We start from the raw sequence: 19155 nt of genomic DNA on the forward strand, positions 1-19155 counted from the left end.
GGGGGGGCTCACACTGCACCCTTGCATGTCGGCAGCCGAGCGCTTAACCACTGCAGCACAGCATCAGGGCTCCTCTTCTAGACTCAAGCCCAAACCAAACTCACAAATCAAGCCAGTGCTCGGAGTGACCCCCTTTGGGTTTCTGGGACTTCTTTCTCCCGAGGAGCTGCTGGTGGTTTCGAACTGCCGACCACACCGTTTGCAGCCAACTATGTCAGCACTCCACCAGGGTTCAAAACGGGAGGCCAGCTCTTGGGAGGATACCCAAGGTGTTCCACTGGAGCAACGGAGGGGAATGCTGGGATGCTCTGGGCGATTATCTTTCATCTAGACCAGGAAGAAGCCATCAACTCAGCTTTCCTAGCGTGGCGGGGGAGGGCCTGACAGTGGGGTCAGGGCTAGACTACCCAGGGGATCTCCTGGGTGGAGGGATTGACCGGACGCCTCAGTCCCTTGTTCAGTTACTCACCTCTGTCTTGCTCATCGGCTAAGTGGATTTACAGATCATATGATTTTGTTTTAATGAAATTAACACTCACAATGGGACAAGTGGCTTAAAGGGATTCCTGCAAAGAAAGGGGGGCTGGGGCAGGTGGGGGTTGCTGTCTGAAGAGAATGCTGATCATGCAAGTACATGCAAACCGAAGGAAGCAACAGAGCACACCCTTCTCTAAGCCATGTGAGGAAGTAAAGACAATGACAATGGAGTGTCATCTGGTGAGAAGTCAGCAAAGTCATGAGTGTGCAAGATGAGTGTGCAGAAAGAGACTGCGTTCGTTCGTCCTGTGTGTGTGGGGTGAACCTCGTGCGAAGGACACCTTCTGTCTTCAGGTTGACTAGGCAAGGGTATGAGAGGGGGCTTCAGACATTCTGGAACCATGCAAGTAAATGACAATAGGATTGTTCCCTGAACGGTTTGAAATCCCCTCCTCTCTGGAGTCATTTAAAATAAAACAGATTTCGTTTTTACCTTATTTAATTTTTTAAAACTTGTAAACATTTAGCAATTAATATAGACAACATTTTAGGGTGGTAGGACATGTTTGGAATCCACTTGATGGCAGTGTGGATTTGTTTGTTTGTTTGTTTTTGTTTGGTATTTATAAATAGATTTTTCATGTCTGATGGATGATGCCCAAGAAAGGTGGGGAGACCTCTGTTGAAGCTTTCGTGCCAGTGGTTAGATGTGTTTATTGCCTGTGTGTCTTAGTTGCACAGCGCTGCTATAACAAAAATATCAGATGATGGCTTGAACAAAGACATTTTCTCAAAGGTTTCCAAACCAAACTTACTGCCATCGAATCACTTCTGACTCATAGTCACCCTGCAGGACAAGATGGGTGTCCAAGATGCTAGCTCTTTAGGGGAGCAGAAAGCCTCATCCTTTGCCTGTGGATTGGCTAGTGGTTTCAAACTGTGACCTTGTGGTTAGCGTCCCAGTGCCTGATCCACGGTGCCACCAGGGCACCTTTCTCACAACGGACGAGGCTGGCATGCTGATTGAAGGGCTCTGGCTCCAGGCCTTCCTCTCAGCTCCAGAGGAAGGATCCTTGTTGTTTTTGATAGCTTCTGTTCTTTGACTCTCTGGTGAGCTTCCTGGGGTTTAGGATCTTCTCCGTGGTTACTTGCTTGCTGCTTGTTAATCTGTTCCTTTATATCTCAAAAGGGATTGATTAAAAACACTGTACACGAAGAGTGCCTCATTAACATCAAAAAACCCAATTTTAAAATGAGATCATAACCATAGGTCTAATAGGATTTACAAGCTATATTTTGGGGGACACGACTCAATCCACAACACCATACCCCCTTCCTCACCTGGTCTGTGCTCACCTACCTCAAAGAGCTTCCCTCCTCATACATGTCCCAAAATGCTCAAGTTCAAACCTTCTACCTGGAAACCTTTCCTGAGGACCTGAATGGGAAATGGTCTCCTCCCTCCTCTCTTTTTTTAGCCACCTCCCATGTGTGACCCAATGGTGAACAGACTGAAGGTATATACTGGACTAAGGAATGCTGAAGTTGTTATCTGGGAGCAATTCCCAAATCTCAGTGGTTTCTTTTTCTGTCATAGATTGAACATATTTTTGCTCTGCCTTCTGAGACATGTGCCCTCCAGGCCACCACGAGTGCAGAAGGGAGAGGTGAAAGAGGCTGCCTGAGTCCGACTGCCTTGACCCAGTCATGGACACACAACACGTCACGTCTCACTGGCCAGCACTGGTCACGTGGCCCTCAGCTGACTGAAGAGGAGGCTGGGAAGCGAGAGCTGCTTTTGTATACTTGTACAATACTAGCTGATTTTGAGAAGCCTAGGAGCCCCAGTGGTGTAATGATTACATGATGGGCTGCTCCCCATCAAGGTCAGCAGTTCAAAACCACCAGGCACTGGAGAGAAACATGAGGTCTTCTTTTGCCGTAACCAGTTACAGTCTCAGAAACCCAGTTCAACCCTGCCCTACGAGTTGACATCGACCCCATGGCAGTGGGTTGGGTTTGGGTTTGGGGCATAGTGCATTATGGTTTGGGCTTCTGAGGTCAGCAGTTTGAAACCATCAGCCACTCCAAGGGAGAAAGGTGGGACTTTCAAATCCTGTAGATAGTTCCGTCTCAAAACCCACAAGGGCAGTGCTTCTGGGTCCTACAGGGCATGATGAGTCGGAATAAATGACAGGAGATTTGTTTTTTTCCCAGCTGATGTTAAGTTTCTGAGTTGAATCTATCTTCTCAGACTCACCATTTCCTACAACTAGTCTTGTATGTAGGAACCCATAGTAACATTTTCTTCTTCCCAGTGTAAATAATTTTTAAAAAATGACACTGTATTTATACATATATATACACATATATATATGACAATTTATACTTGAATATAAATTGCAGGTAGACTTATACTGGAGTATATACGGTAATTTGGGAAAACCAAGGTAGGAATCGATTGAGCGGCTGGATTCAAACACAGCTCATACTTCCCTGTTTGATTCAGGGTGGTTCTGGGCAGATTTCTGTCAATATCATCTAGAACTGCCCAGTGTCCTAAACACTGGCCATATGTGCCCATTTAAGTTACAATGAACTAAAATTTTAAAATCACTTCCTCAGTCACACTAGCCATATTTCCAGTCTTCATGAGCTTCATGTAACTGGTTAGAGTCTATTGTCATGGGCGATACGCACATTGCCATCACGGCCACAGTTCTACGGGGCAGCATTGCGCTGGGAAGCACCTGGGAGGGTTTTGTGTGTTGCAATCAAGATCTTTTGATTAGGTTTCAAATGATAAACAGATGAAAAGGACCACGGGGGAAATTATTATTGCAGATAATGATTCTGGTAGCATTTTTTCATGCATAAGAAAGTAAATTCAGAAACATTGCAAAATTAGTTGTGCAAGCAGTTTGAATAATATGGCCTCCGAAACAATTTGCTCGGAGGCAATGTTTGGAATAGTGAGAACGGAGCCCTGTGCTAGCAGTTGGAAGTCCTGGCTTATAGCCTCAAAGCTCTGTTAACTGGGAGACTACAGGAAAACCACCTAGCCTAGCCCAGCTGTGTGTGCCTTACTCACAACATTAGCTCTGTTAGGCGTTATTTTAAGCTATTCGTTTTCTGTGAGGGCCCTCCTAAAATAATTCCATTTAAGCAGGCCTGTGATTACCTAAACTCATATTCTAAGACCTCTGAAAATGAAATTCACTTATATGGCCCCCTCCCCCATCCCATGCCACTGTGTAGGTGTGCCACTCTCTTCTTGGGCTGCAGACACTGGGCCACCACCCCCAGCCACCAGCCTCCTAAGAGCAAAAAGCCAAATTACCTTTAGAGGTAAATCCGGGAACTTCATTTTTCCGCTTGAAGCCATGAAGTTCCGTTTTATCTCACTCTGAGTTTCCAGATCCTTTGCAAAAAAAAAAAAAAGGCAAATCTGCAAAAAGATGTCATCTGGGGATAGAGGCATTTGCGTCTTTTTGTCACGTAGCCCAGGCATTGCGCATGCGGCCTGATCTCACTCCGGCTCAGGCCAATCAGCCGGGCCTCTTGGGAAAAGGCGGAGCCCGCCCGCCTCCTCTTGCTGGCGACGCGCTCTCAGTTGTTTGTAATTTTCTCAAAAAATAAATACTCTGAGGCTATAATTTCTCATGCTCAGCCCCACTCCCAGAAGTGTGTTTTGTTGTTGTTGTTTCTGGAACGTTTCAAAGACGTCTGCTTGGAGATTGTTTTAGTGGGAAACATGCGTGTCAGCAGTTAAGCCTCTCCGACACATTGTCTTTTTTTCTCCTGTTCAAATAACCCTTCAAGATGCCAAGTACCTCGGCCGCAATGAGGGATTCGTTTCAAGAATTCATTTTCCCTTCTCTCCGGTGTTTTAATGCCTTTCTCGTCGCCACCCCCCTTTGATCGCTCCTCGGAGAAAATGCGTAGAAAACAGGGTCTCCTTTCCCATCAAAATAGAGGACATGCTTCGCACTGCCAAGAAAAACAGCAGGCCTTACTGTTGCCTTCGCCCAACTTTCAAATTGCACCTTGTTCGTTGCACAATAGGACAAAGTTACAATGCGATTAAATACTTCAATGTAAGCCCCTCTTTAAGAACCTTAAAGGGAACTTCTCAGACACCTGCTCTCTTGGAATCATTGTCTCTTCAAACCCAACTCCTAAGGTAACTTGCTCAGGTGACTCAGTTTTCCCAGCTGCCATTTAGACCCATCACACTTAGAGGGACCACCCAAACTAAAAACTCAACTCACTGCCAGCCAGTGGATTTCGACTCAGAGTGACCCTGGAGGGCAGGGTAGAACTGACCCTGTGGATTTCTGAGCCTATAACTCTTATTGGGAGTAGAAAGCTCCCCTTTCACCCATGAAGCCGCTGGTGGTTTTTGAACTGCCAACCTTGTGGTTAGCAACACATAGCCCACTACCCCTCTCGAAGTGACCAACAAGCCCTCATTCTTGCATTTTTAAAATCATAGTGCTGCTTTGTGAATTAGACCTCAAACCAAAACTTCACTGCCATCAAATAAGTTCCGATTAATAGCACCCCTAGGACAGAGTAGAACGGTCCTTATTAGTATCTCAGAGTGTAACTCTGTAGGGAGTAGAAAGTATTGTCTTTCTCCTGAGGAGCGGCTGGTGGTTTCAAACTGCTGACCTTTAGGTAAGCAGCCTAACTGGTACACCAGAGATCCTTGAATTAGATACACCAATCTCACCAATCACCACCCCGTTTTTTTATGGTACCTGCCTGCAAGGCAGTTTGGGGGATGAATGAGTTAACTCCCTTCTTCCTCCTCGGATACCTGCTTTGCTTTCTCCTTGGATACTTTTAAAAGCTGGGTGGTGGCTGGCTGAGCTAGGGGGATCTGTTTCCATTTGGAACTTTGTAAATCACCGAGGGTGTAGAAGTAACTGAGATTGTCCGGCTGGGCCTCATTAAAGCAGGAGGGGGTCTGGCCTGAATTTCCTCAGGAAAACCTTTGGCGACTTTACAGCCCAAACACTTCTGTGGCCTCTCTGCTCAGATAGGAAACCGCTCTCCCTTCCTGCTTTGTCCTCCGGTCCTCTCGTTGCCTTTCATTGCTTTGGATTCATTTTCCACTCTCCCTCTCCCTTTCCTTTGGGCAGGGAAGGAACCGAACCGGTGGCCCTTGATTCGGACTCGTGGGGATCCGAGGAGAGCTGTTCTCCACGGGGTTGACAATGGTTTTTCCTTAAGTAGATTGCCGCATCTTTCTTCTGATGGTGGACGGGAACCTTTGGGTGGCCCTTCGCACCGCGCAGGGGCCTAGGGAAGGGGCAGGGGCCAAGAATCTCCTTCATTACTGGGAACACATGCTATGTTCTCTGTAAATACAACAGGCAGCTCCTAAAAAGCCTCTCTTGGATGAGAAGTGGCATGAGCGTGTCCTTCCGGCCGCTGTACCAAGTCTGCACGTGGGCCCAGTGCCAGCACGTGCAATGGAAGCTGGGGTGGGAGACAAAGCCGGTCCATGCAGCTGCTGCAGGGGCATCCCAGGTATCCTCACGTCCTCCCCATGACCGTCTCTCTCTCCCTCTCTGCAGGATTGCACAGGCCAACGGTGTCTCTTTGAGTGACCTGTGGTGGCTTATGGGACGTTGGCTGTGGGCCCTCTGTGGTACACCATGCTGCGTGGGATGATCCTGAGAGGAAGGAGGCCCGAGGTCATGCTCGCCTGTCTCTTCCTCGCCGCAGCGGCGGGCTGCTTTGCAGACTTGAGTGAGTCCTTCCCTCCCCTTTTCTTAGCCGGTTCCTCTTGGAAGAACGCTTTGCCCCTAATGTAAAATGGAAGCATTCGCATTCTACAATATCTCTTTAAAAAGGCCTTTCCTCTTCCTGGATTCCAAAGAGCTGTTCCCTCCCCCTGGCCTCCGGGGACATGCTCAAGAATACAAGATGAGAAATGATCACCACCGCATGGCGTTTTACCCATGTCAGAGATATGCCAGTGAAAGGGTGTGTGTGTGTGTGTGTGTGTGTGTGTGTAAAGGTAATACAGGTAGCCTGCTCTTTGCTGAAGCTTCTTCAGTGAGATAATAGTGGGCAGTTCCCATGTGAAGTGGTGTGTGTGTGTGTGTGTGTGTGTAAAGGTAACACAGGTAGCTTGCCCTTTGCTGAAGCTTCTTCAGTGAGAGAATGGTGGGCAGTTCCCATGCCGGTGATTCACACACACAGGACCCTGTGAGGCAAGCGTCGGGCGCCCGCCCCATTTTATGGTAAGACACTGGGACTCAGAGAGGCGAAAGGCACGCCGCTCAGACTAGTGGCACCGGGGCTTAGACCCGACAGCCCACGAAGCTCTTCCTCTGAGCTCAGAGGGAGGCACTGAGAGAATGACCAGCTCGCCCGGGTCCTCGGCCCTGCCTGGGGGGTGCTGGTTTCCTGGGGGCGCCAGTTCATGGCTGCATCTCTTCCCCCTCCAGGTGAGGTCCCCCAGGTCACTGTGCAGCCGGCCTCTGCCGTGCAGAAGCTGGGCGGGCCGGTGCTCCTGGGCTGTGCGGTGGAGCCCCCGTGGATGGACATCACCTGGCGCCTGAACGGGCAGGAGCTGAACGGCTCGGCCGACGCACTGGGGGTCCTCATCACCCGAGGGCGCCTGGTCATCCCTGCCCTCAGCAACCGCACCGTGGGACGGTACCAGTGCGTGGCCCGGATGCCTGCAGGGGCCGTGGCCAGCGTGCCGGCCACGGTGACACTAGCCAGTGAGTCTCTCCCCTCCGCCTGTGCAGCGCATGCGACCTTGCTTCCTCGCTGCCCCTCTTGCTGCCCTACCATTCGTGCCCCGCCCCCACCATGAGTTAGTAAGAGGAGGGTGTTGTGATGGCTCAGATTTGAAATCAGAGCAGTGAGTGCCCAACAATCCCCAGAAGATCTAAAGATCTAATCACTAATCATGGCGGGGGTGGGTGGGGGGGATCTCTTCACTCCAAACCCGGGCAATACTTGGAATCCCCGCACAGAGAGAGAAACTGCCAGCTTGCTTGACATGGTTGAACTACGGCTGTGGGGACCCCGAGCTGGGCCTTGGGGCTTAGACTCCATTGGGCAAACGGCTCGCCCCTCCCCCGCCACCCCACTCACATGTCCTCCCCACCCCCTGGCAGAGGCTGTGTTGCCCGGGCAGAGAGAGCCCCCCCATCCCACATGTGGCTGCCTGGCACTCTGTGGGTTGAAGCCTGGGCTGGCTAACTGAAAGCGGGGCGGTTCAAACCCACCGTCAGGGGAAGCTGAGAGCCGCAGCAGAAGCCCAAGAGAGGCTCTGTGCGTTGGGGTGGACTCAGTGGCAGTGGGTCTGATGCAGTGATCTTTCTATGAGGGGCAACCTGTTTCAAAAGCCTGTGGCCTCGGGGGTTGCACACGAGGCAAACCACGAGATGTGGGGCTCAAACCAGCCCCGTGGAGGGAGCTAGTTGAAGGCTCTCTGCTCCCCTAAGGATTTACAACCTTGGGAACACTAGCGAGTCATCTGAATCCTTCCTATCAAGTTGCTCTGATTTGAAACCAACTTGAGGCAGTGGGTCTGCTATGTAATGACCTACACAGAACGTGGTGACCAGGAAGCTGTGTGACAAAGGCTGAGGAGGAAAGAGCTCAGTGACCGACGGGTCGAAGACAGGGTTCCTGCAGAAGATTCCATGCGGTCACAGTTACCACCTGAGTGTCCATTGTGCAGGCCGAGTACCAACAAGCCTTGGTTCTCTGCCCCTCGTGCGCACAGGGACACGAGACCTCATCAGTTAAAGAAACCAGGGAGAGCCACAGAGGAGTCTTTCTCAGAGGCTGAGCGGAGAGCCAGGAAATAGGAAGGATTGTCCCCAACTTGGCCTCTTGTCCTGGAACCTGGGCTGTAGGGAATAGGAAAGGAAAGCTGTCCAGTGGCTTTTGAATTTAAACTTGAAAATGATGTCCAGAGTTTGTCCCCTTGTGACGAGGCAGGGACCCCTGTCCCCACCAGGCCTGCTTGGGGCTTCCATGCCCCGTATCATCCCGCTTCTCTGGGATGGCGTGTGTGTCTGGATAGAGTAGAGAAACACATTCATAGACACTCATGTGTATAAGAAAGAGCTTTATATACAACGGCAATTGAATATTGAGAAAATATCCCAGTCCAGCCTAGATCAAGTCCATAAGTCCGATATTAGCCCATATGTCTGATACCAATCTGTAAATTCCTCTTCATACTCATGCAACACATGCAAAGAGGCCAAACGCAGGAAGATCACAGGCCAGTGGGTGGAAAGTTTTGTGGATCCAGTGGTGGTGGAAGCAGCTCAGCGCTGGCAGGGGTCTCCACGTGGCTCCTTCAGCTCCAGGGCTCTAGAGTAGCTCCATGGGTCTTGTCAGCTGCAATATCTCCCAGGGAGTGTGTGACCCGCCTCCAGTGAGCTATTTATCTCCTTAGCTCCTCCAAATGAGGTCATCAAACTGCGACCTGATTGGCAGGCTAAATTCTACCCCTGTACTCTTAAGTCTCAAGTTGACAACAGATTGTGCAACTACCAGTCTGTTGTTGGGGGGCGGGGGTGGGGATGGGTCCTATGTTATGGGTCATACCGAAAGCAGTAAATGCCCCAAATGCCCCTCTGTCACAGTCATTGAGCCAGGTGTGAGAGGCCTAAGTGCTGGGAGGGAAGTACTGAGAGAGATGGGAGAGGAGGAAAGGCCCTGGCTGCCCTGTGGGGGCTTCAGGGGAAAAGGGAGACAACTGTGGGCACCATTGTCCTGCCCTTGGGAAATACCACAGGGAGGAAGGCAGGGTGCAGCCCCAGCAGTTGCCCCCTGGGTGCCTGGCTGACCGTCATGGGGCTGCATCTTGGAGCACCCACTAAGTGCTGGGGATCCAGAGAGCACTTGGCTCAGTGAGGGTGCTTGTCAGCAAGGGGTGCTGGGGGGTGGCAGGAGACTGGAGGGAAGAGGGATTGTATCACCACAGCAGGAGCTGAGGTTGGGCTCCACTTCCTGCCATCCCTAAACCAGCAAGCCAAACCCATGCCCGACTCACAGGGCTTTGCCACTGCCGGGCCGCCTGAGAGCTGAGAGGTTTGCCCTTCCGACCACCTTGTGGTTGGCAGCCACGTGTTTAGTCCGCAGCGCCACCAGGTCTCCCTTCCTTCCACCATGCTCCTGGGTTACTTTTTGAGATTGTAATGACGCTGCAGGAAGTTTGGCATATGCAGACAATGCTGTCTCCGCAAGCCTGCCCTCCTCACACAATACCACGATTGCCTTGCCATCTTACCTCTCCCATCTCCATCCGTGTGTTTCCTCTGTGGTCCTGATAACGCCCGAATGCTCAGGTTTGTTTGTTTGTTTGTTTGTTTTGTTTTGTTTCTTCCCCGGACATGGTGGCCAGCGTTGCTCATGACCTCTGGCATCACAAATTACTTTTTCAAACTCTGAGTGTAAGATGCATGGCACACGTGGTCAAGTTCACCAAGGACGCTGGTCTTCAGAGGACCACCAGGTGCATGCCCTGGTGGCCCGATGGTCAAGCACTCAGCTGAGAACCGTCTTGGCCCCGACCCACCGGCTACTCCTCTGGAGGGAGAGGGGGTGCTGCTTCTGTAAAAGGACAGCCTCGGGGGCCCTGCGGAGCAGTTCTGGCCTGCCCATCAGGTCCTCCGGACTCAGCATCGACTCCACCGCCATGGGTTTGGGCTTTTATCGCCTGTGACCGTCACTCCAGCAGGTTCTCTTATGTCCTTCATGATTAGGAATAGCCCTAGCACACCCTCTAGGGTCTACCATCATGCGCCGACCCTTATCCACATCCGGGGTCACGTCTAAGTGTTTGTTATCACACATGCTGTCCTGAACCCTGAGCACCATTTGTGCCTTCAAAAGGAAATACTGCTTATAGAGGGGGGAGTTGGGGAGGTGGGTGTTGGCAGCAGGTTTTATCTGCAAATGGTCAGCACCATGGTGTGTCTGTAGAGACTCCTTTCAAGAAACTCATAACCATTCATTTGGCCTAATCAGGAGTCGGGCTGGGGCTTTGGGGAAAGTAAGAGATGGATTTCGGAGGCCAGGTTCAGCTGCAAGGCACATCGTGTTCCTTGAACAAAGCAATTCCCTGGCCACTGCTTTCTCTGGTGCTTAAAGAGCTCGGCAGTTGGCAGTGAGGACAGAGGGGTTGGTCGCTGCCCAGGGAGACACAGGGCGAGAGAGGGCTTGTGCAGGAAAGTCCGGGCTGGGCTTGTTGGGGAAAGCCAAATACTATTGGCGGCGTCATTGAGAATCAGAATCAGCAGTGAAACCTTTGGGCCGGACAGGAAGGACAGGGAAGTACTGGAGAGAGGGAAGGAGGGGTGGAGAGCACTGGCATGCTCACGGGGCTGAGTCTGGAGAAGAGGGAGCCATTTGGGGGAGTTGAAATGCAGCCTCCAGACCTGCAGGCAACAGCCGGTGGTGGGAAGGTGGGAAGGCAGGGGAGAGACAGCCCCGGAGAAGCGGTGCTGTCTTTGGGCTGATGCCACTGGGGGATTTGGCCCGCACTCAGCAGTTAGATTAAGTTGCTGAAAGCACGTTCCTGAGCAGCAAGAATGGGGGCTGTGTGTTGCTGGCTGGCGGCTAGAGGAGGGAGGCGAGCAGTACAGCTGGGTTACTGAAGGCATGGTCTGCACTTACATGAAGGCGGTGTAGGGTGCAGTGATGTCGTGCCCATGTGCACGCACACAGGCACGCAGGGAAGCACACTCCCACCAGGTCCTTTAAGGCTTCCTTTTCCTGTGGCCGCCTCTGCATGCATGTGCTCAGATGTTCATCCTCAGACAAAGCACTTGCTGTTCGGCCTGCTTGGTAAGAGGCTGCCTCCTGCGTCCGACTCTTAGAACTCACTTGGAGCTTTAGGTGATGGTGGTAGGGGATAAGGATGAGGATGGGGCGGCGGGGGTGGGGGTGGGGGAACTCTAGGACACAGCTCAAGGCCTTAAGCAAGGGGAGGTTTCCAGAACTTTCCCGATCAAGACCCATTTTCACTCTTCCACCCAACCCTAGGTGTTAGGGGTTCCACTTGGAAGTCACCCCTGCCTGGTGACACTGGGTCTTCAGGTAAGATCAAGCCTGGACATTGAGAACCACACTGAAGAGTGTCCCCTTCAGTGGCCCGGCGCTGGATTCCAGGCTGTCCTTCCAGGGTAGACAGTGGTCATTCCTCCTTCTGGGGGGAGGGGGGGGCATCCACTTTACTCTCTCCTGTGGTCAAAACGTTTCTCGTTTTCTATGGAATGGAACCCTCTCCCTTTGGGGGTCAGGATCTCTTATTGCCCCACTTTAGCCGGTTTCATCCCATCCTTGCTTTCTGAAGGCTTGTGGCTTTCATCTCCTCACCGCTCTTCCCATTGCCTTTCTTGTCACCAGCTTCCCACCGAGGAGGCAGCCGCTCCACGTGGCTCCAACGTACCCACACTGGGCTTCCGAGCCAACTGTGGGCACTGCTTACAGAACACGAAACTTTCTTCCTGGGTCCTGATTGTTCAACAACACAACACGGCAAGGACCACAGAACAGTCAGTTCATCTGCGCCGGCCTACAGCTGGAAAGCTATTTTATAGCCCTTAGCTCCAACTAAGCAGCTACTCAATTAAACTCCTACTTACTTCTGAAAGGAAGGAGCCCTGTTAACTGCAGGGTCAGCAGTTGGAAACCAGCAGCTGCTCCACTGGAGAAAGAGGAGGCTCTCTACTCCCATAAAGCGTTGCGGTTGAGAAACCCACAGGGGCAGTTCTGTCTTGTCCTATCAGGTCACCATGGGTGGAAATCAACTGGACGGTATTGGGTTTGTGATTTGGGTTTACATCTTAAAGGAGTCCTAGTGAGTGTAGTGGGTTGTGCCTGGTGCTGCCAAGCGCAAGGCCAGCAGTAGCCCATGGAAGAAAGATGCTGTCTTTCCTGTAAAGATGTACCACCTGGAAGACCCTTGGACATCTTAAAGGGTCATTGTGAGTTAGAATGGACTCGATGGGAGTTGGTTTGGCTTGAGTTTCTTTCTGTTCTTTAATTCTCTCCATTGCCCCATCATCCCTGGGTTCTCATAGTAGTTGGAAATAAAGATGGGGTGTCACTGGGCAGTTTTTCTCCCTCGAGGCATCCGGGTCCTCAAGCTAATGTGAAGACTGGGCATGCGCTCCTGAATTAGCCTCTCCCCCCACATCAGAGATCAGAAGGTGAGGCAGCCGTGACACTGCCAGGAAAGAAAGGCATTCCCTTGGGACTCCGACTTTGCGTAAAGGTGGGAAGGTAACCAGGGACCCCGGAGCCCCACTGTTACAACTTGACCCAAGAAGAGAAGGAAGAGCCCCAGTGGTAGTGGGAAACAAGGATCCAACAATCGTGGGTTGAAGTCCTAGCCCTTGTCACCTAACTGAACTTTGTAGAAGTCACTTCCTGCCTCGGAGTGCCAAAATTGTGAATGAGCACTCTAACACTCATATCACCAATCCTGTGGGTCTTTCTTTCTTTCCTTCCTTCCTTTCTTGTTTTGTGGTTTTTAAGAACCGAGTGCAACAATATGTAATAGCAATCTTCTTTTTTTTTAAAACATTTTATTAGGGGCTCATACAACTGTTATCGCAATCCATACACACATCAATTGTGTAAAGCACATTTGTACATCATTCTCAAAACATTTTCTCTCCACTTAAACCCCCGACATTAGGTCCTCATTTTTCCCCTCCCTCCCCGCTCCCCCCTCCCGCATGAGCCCTTGATAGTTTATAAATTGGTATTTTGTCATATCTTGCCCTGTCTGACGTCTCCCTTCACCCACTTTTCGGTTGTCCGTCCCCCAGGGAGGAGGTCACATATAGTTCCTTGTAATCGGTTCCCTCTTTCCTACCCATTCTCCCTCTACCCTCCCTGTTTCGCCACTCACACCACGGGTCCTGTAGGGCTCATCCGCCCTGGATTCCCTGTATTTTCAGTTCCTTTCTGTACCAGTGTACATCCTCTGGTCTAGCCAGACTAATAACAATCTTCTTGAGCATTCATTCATTCATTCATTCACTTGGTCAACAGACCTTTGTGGAACGTTGTGTGCCCTCAAAGGATGCTCGGCCGAAATCTTAACCATCCACCGCCCAACTCTGTTCAGGAGCACCCAGGAGCATCCCTCAGGATGATGGTGCAGGGGTGGCGAAGCTTCTAGTCACCAACAAGTTGATTCCAAGTCATGGCGACCTGGCCTGTGTCAGTGCTCCACTGGGTGTTCAGTGGCTGATATTTTGCAAGTAGATCCCCAGGTCTTTCCTTCGAGAAGCCTCTGGGTGGACTCAACCTTCCAGCCTTTGGGTGAGCAGCTGAGTGCATTCTCCCTTCTAGCCATAACCAGAGCCAAGGCAGACTGGCTTGTGAAGAGAATGCTTCCCTGTCCCATGAATTCCAGAGTTCCCATTTACACAAGGAGGCTTCAAAAGGTCTGTGGGGTGGTGGGGGGTGGGGATGCCATTCTCTTTTCCTTCTCTTTTCCCACAAACTTGTTGAAGCCCTCTCGTGCATGTGCTATCCAGCCAGATTCCCATGGTTGCCACAGTCAGCGCCGCCCGTGCCTGGTGTCACCACCCTGGGTGCTGTCAGTGCAGCCCACTTTGACATCTGTCTGTCTACTGTGGCCTCTGCCATCCAGACACACTTCCGTTGTGGCTGGCAGGCTGGCCTGACCCTGGCCCTCAGCCTGGCGCATGCTACGGACACAAGCCCTGCCGCCTCCTGCTCAGCTTTCCCTACCTGGGATTCCCATCAGCCACCACGCGAAGGTCTTGGGGGCAGCTCTGACCCTGAACTTGAATGGGCCATGCGGAGCCCTGCAGCCCTTTCTCACTGAAACTATTTCTAATTTCCTTTAACCGCCCATCACCATCCACCCCAAATACATCATCTGACTGTGGGGGTTTCAGAACATGTCTCTTGGGAGGTGACTGAAACCAGAATCCCTCCGAGTCCAGCTCCAAGGATCTTTAATGGTACCTTTAGACCTAAGTGTTTCCACATAGCTAGTGGTTATTTCTCCATAGCCTTTGTGGAACCATAAATCCCTTTCTGCCCCCTGGATCTATTATCTGCAGCCTTGACTGGCATTGTACCACTGACATAACAGAGTCTGTTGTCACCACCGCTCCTTGGGGGCAAGGACAACGCTCCCTCATCCCGGCCTTTGCACAGCTGTGGCCACAGGCTGCTCAGAGGCAAGACCGTGGCTCCTGTGTGACAACCTCATCTCAGGGCCTTCGTTTCTGAATCCTGATTTTCCCTTCAGCGTCCAGTTTATATCAGACCTCTGGGTCTTGACACTTAAGACGTTGTGTAATTTTTAGAGTGTATTTTGACAAGGCGCCTCAATTCCTTTGTAGAAGAGAGGGGTGGCGAGAACCAGCAAGCGGGCCATAGCGAACGAAGTAGGCAGATTGGAAGAACCCCACATCTGTTCCCAGCAGTCCCTACAGCGATCTTCTCAGAAGCTCCTTGCTTAGCACAAGTAGTGTTCGGTCTCTTCCGTTTCTGCCTCAGGGCCTCACCAGTTAACAGGGCGTCCTAGTCCAAGGCTGACAAGGTCCACCTGGGTAACAGCAGCAAGCCACCCATTCCCCAGCTCTGATGTCTATGTTTGGACTTTCTGGAGGCTGGTGGCTTGAAAACCCAAGTGCATGATGAAACCTCCCCTGCCAGGCCTCTCTAGGGCTAGGGGGCTGGAGCGAAAACACGTTTGCCGTAAAGCAGATCAGACCAAATACATTTTCTGGTAGAGATGAAAACTGACTTTAATGGAGATTCAGAGAGTAGTCGTGATTTGTTACCATTTCTGGGGAGAGAGGAAGACTTAGGAGCTAAACCTTGAAGAAAGAGACAACCTTTTCCTCTCCAAGTCCTTCCTTCAACAAGCCCTCTCCTTGCTCAGGCCATTAGCAGCTGAACGAAGTGCTCACAATGAGGGGAATGGGTGCCCTAGACGCTTTGGGGATGGTTCAGAAATCAACCAGTCAATGTCTCCTCGTCTCTTCTCCTCTCTTCTCTTTCTCTCCCTCCATCCCCATTTCTCTCGGCACTGTCCCCATCTCTTTTCCCATTAGGGATGCATATTTTCTAATTCCACAAGGAAACCTTCGCATGTTTTTCCTAACACTGTGTCCCTACCCCCAGTCTAGTTCAGTCAGCCTACGGCCCCTGACAAAACAAAGAGGTACCATTTGGTTCTTACTGAAGAAAAAAAGAGTTATGCGTTGGGCTTCTCGGGGAATTTTGTGCAAGCTCCTTGCTTTGAGGAGTGAAGGGGCCACTGTGACAACAGGAGTTGGGGGAGAAAAGAAAACACAGGTGGCTTCCTGAGCTGTCCCCAGAGGGCACAGGGTCTGCAGCTGTGAGTGCCAGCTGGCCTCGGGCCGGGCGAGAGGTTCACGGGGGAGATGCAGTTAAGAGAGGAGAACTTGTTTGGGCTTGACATGTAGCTGCTCGGCTCAACTTCGCATTTTAATACATTTCATCTAATAAATGGTAGACGTTGTACTCTGCGATTCAGGCAAGGAAAGGAGCGAAAGGCAGCTCAGTCACAAAAGGTGCTAAGCGCCTTGGATATGGAAATGCAAAACCAGTAAGGCATGTCTCACCTGGCTTTACACCAAAGTCTCATTCCCAGTTGAGTCTCGTGCGGCAACCGCATGCGCCCCGAAGTGGCACTGTGCTCTGTCGGGGTTTGCTGGCTGTGATTTTTCAGAAGCACATCACCAGGTCTTTCTTCCACGGTACCGCTGCGTGGTTTCAGATCCCAAACATTCAGGTCATAATCCAACGCTTAAGCATTCGCTTCACCCGATAGACCCTTGTATACTCTTCCCTACTAGATTCGAGTACACATGGAAGGGGCTTCCATGCGTCCCTTACCAGAACCGTCCCTGATATTCTGGTGAAACCTTCCAGGGACATTAGCAACACGATGCCCTTTGGCTCGAGTGCTTAGACAGACGTGCCGTGGTGTAAACTCTGCTCTGGGTTCCTCAGTGACCAAGATTTACTTTAGACATTCAGGGTCCTAATTTCATATTTACCCACTCCAGAAGATTTGCTCGGTGCATCTTCTACCGAGAACACCCCGAAGTCTCTGACCGGACTCCCCCCAACTTCCGCCACGACCCTGCTCTTCCCGCCATGAGGGCACACTCAGCCACACACTGAAACGAAAGGCCGCAGCCGGAGCACAGCGCAGGCTACGTAGCGTGTGCAGCAGGTACAAACTGCGTTTCATGAGCCAAAACGGATGCCGGAGAGCCTTTTGCAGGGAGAAACGAAGAAAGGATTGAGTGGCTGGCTTGAAATCACTGGAATCCTTTACAACACTTGATGCAAGAGGGTTCGTTTAAGAAGAGGAAAACCAAGGGATCGTGTGTGTGTGTGTGTGTGTGTGTGTGTGTGTGTGTGTCTGTCTGTGTCTGTCGGGTGGAGTTAGAGATTTCTACTTTGAACCATTTTTGATATCTGGTAAGAAAGTTAGGAGCTAAAGCACAGCAAATCTGCCCTCCAAATGGGACAAAGGGTCCACGTCTAAGATAGATGTTTTTTGTGGGGTTTTTTGTACATGTTTTGTTATTTTCAATATAACTCAACGGAAAAAGAAGAAAGAACTTGCTGAGGCCAAAAACCCACCCCCGTCCCCTCCACGGCCAATTGGGAGACTCACACCTAATTTTGAAAGACTCTGGCCCTCTTCCATGTGTCCAGTTGTGAACATTGGCTGGCGTGATGCTGGCGGCCCATCGCTGGGCCCCACCCCCTCTGCTTTCCGCGTGCCCTGCTCAGAACGCCGCCATTGCCTCAACTCCCAGTGCCTTTCCCGTGCTTGCAATTTGGTCTTCATCTACCTACGTTTTCTGTCCCCGTCCCTTGCCTTCCCAGACAGGGCCCACCTCCCTTGGATTAAGGAATCCTTTCTCAGTTCTCAAGATACCAGTACCTTCGCTAGGGACCCGTTCGCGACCCGCGCCTTCCCAATCTGGAGTAGGCTCTGCTCTTCAGGCTTCCTTCACATGCTGAGCTTCCATCCCCAGGCCTCCCCTGGCACGATCCCCGCACCTGGAGGGCCGCCACTCCCTCACTCGTCTCTGTGCCCACAGGATGTGACAGGGGGCCTGACACATAGGAGGCCCTGGGGACTCTCTGGAAGACGAGGCTCTCGCTGAGAGAAGGTCCCAGAGGGCGTGCCAAGGGTAATTTCTTCAAGTTCTAAAGTATTACAAAGCTGTAAGGAAGTCGATTTGGAAGGATACAAAGAAACAAATTGGGATACAAAGAAATCGAAAAATGCAAATAGACCCAAGAGGGGTTCAGGTACAAAATGATGGATGTGTCTTGTGCAGGGAATGCCCATGGGGGTGGCTCTGAGCCACCGCAGGGCATACCGTCAGGGGTTAGGTAGGTGGATGGGTCAGAAGCCACCGCCACCCCTGGGAGGAGTGGGCAGGAAAAACGGGACCCACCGTGGGTCCACGACTCACTTCCGTAGGACCCTGCCCCAGCCTCTCCCATCTGGACGTCTGTCCACAGGGGCCATGCTGAAGGAGTCCCCGAACTCCCTCCCAGTTCCTTCCTCTCCTCCCTCTCTTCCTGTGGAGCTGCCAGCGGTGCCAGCATCCAGCGCGGCCTCTGAGGAGTCCAGACCACCGGGGCTCACATTCATTTTCCCAATGCGAAGTTTATAGTTTATGTTCGGTGATCAGAGAAATATGTGTGATGTGGGTGGCTGGCAAGCCGTTCCTTTTTATTCCCTACCCCCTTTCTCTTTCTTCAGAGTATTTTTTTCAAACCATTTCGTTCCTTCATCTCGTCCAAAAGCAACTCCCCAGTTCTGCTCGCCAGCCGGACCTCAGAGTCGCCCGGAAGTCGAAGGCACCTGCAGTGTTCATCTGGCTGCCAGACTCCCTGGAGACATGGCTCCCTTACTTGACGACTCTTCCAGGATTCGCCCTGTTTCTCATTCTCTCATTCTGTCTTTTTTAGAACACATCTATTTTAATTGCTTCAAGTCAAGGCATTCCTGGAGAATTAGGCCAGGTCACGGCAGATCATTTAATGACATTGCAAAATGGGCTCTTTTTATTCGCCCTCCATCTTCTCCCACTCCTCCCTGGATGCCTCCTTTCCCCGAGTGCCGAGCCCCAGTTTTATCCCTCCCTTCTTGACCTGGATGGTCTGCCCTCATTATCTCATCTCTTTCATCTCTTCCCCATCCTCTCCTTTCTCCCTTGGCAAAGCTGGGCACAATCCCCAACTCAACAGAGGGCGGGAGGGAGAAAGATGTAGGATTTAGCAACTAATGTCTTTGGCATCTGCAAAGGTGTTTTTTGTTTCCCTCCATGGAAACAGTTTTTATTCAAATGAGACTGTGCTTGCCTTGCTTTCATCGAGTGTGTTTGAGAAATTTCATGTCATGTTTCATGGCTGTCAGGAGGCAGCGTTGGAGCCAAAAATGAATGTTGCAATTGGATAGGCAGGAAGAAATCCCATGGAGAACAAATGTGTTTATCCACTCTCCCGGCCTGCAAAGGGAGAAACTGGACCTGCTCTGCCAAAGGTCCTTCCTCCTCCGCTGCTCTGGAGATCTCCGGGCCCGGATGGGCGGGACGGGCAGGAATGCTGGTGGAGGTGGTGGGGGCT

The 19155-nt window shown here is 51.4% G+C and overlaps 1 protein-coding gene across 5 annotated transcripts in view; it reads left to right on the plus strand.

The window, feature by feature from the left end:
• BOC (BOC cell adhesion associated, oncogene regulated) overlaps positions 1 to 19155 on the plus strand; it is an 83153-nt gene that overhangs the window by 36041 nt on the left and 27957 nt on the right. For all 5 annotated transcript variants that reach the window (XM_045286208.1, XM_030884437.2, XM_045286209.1 and 2 more), the window contains 2 exons: positions 6063 to 6237; positions 6942 to 7220. In XM_045286208.1, the coding sequence (XP_045142143.1) occupies positions 6144 to 6237; positions 6942 to 7220 (373 nt within the window). In that variant the 5' untranslated portion in view covers positions 6063 to 6143. The remainder of the gene's footprint in view (positions 1 to 6062; positions 6238 to 6941; positions 7221 to 19155) is intronic.

The sequence above is a fragment of the Echinops telfairi genome, unplaced genomic scaffold, assembly GCF_000313985.2.
Source record: "Echinops telfairi isolate 266 unplaced genomic scaffold, ASM31398v2 ScPeMD7_6;HRSCAF=24_0, whole genome shotgun sequence".
Lineage (NCBI taxonomy): Eukaryota > Metazoa > Chordata > Mammalia > Afrosoricida > Tenrecidae > Echinops > Echinops telfairi.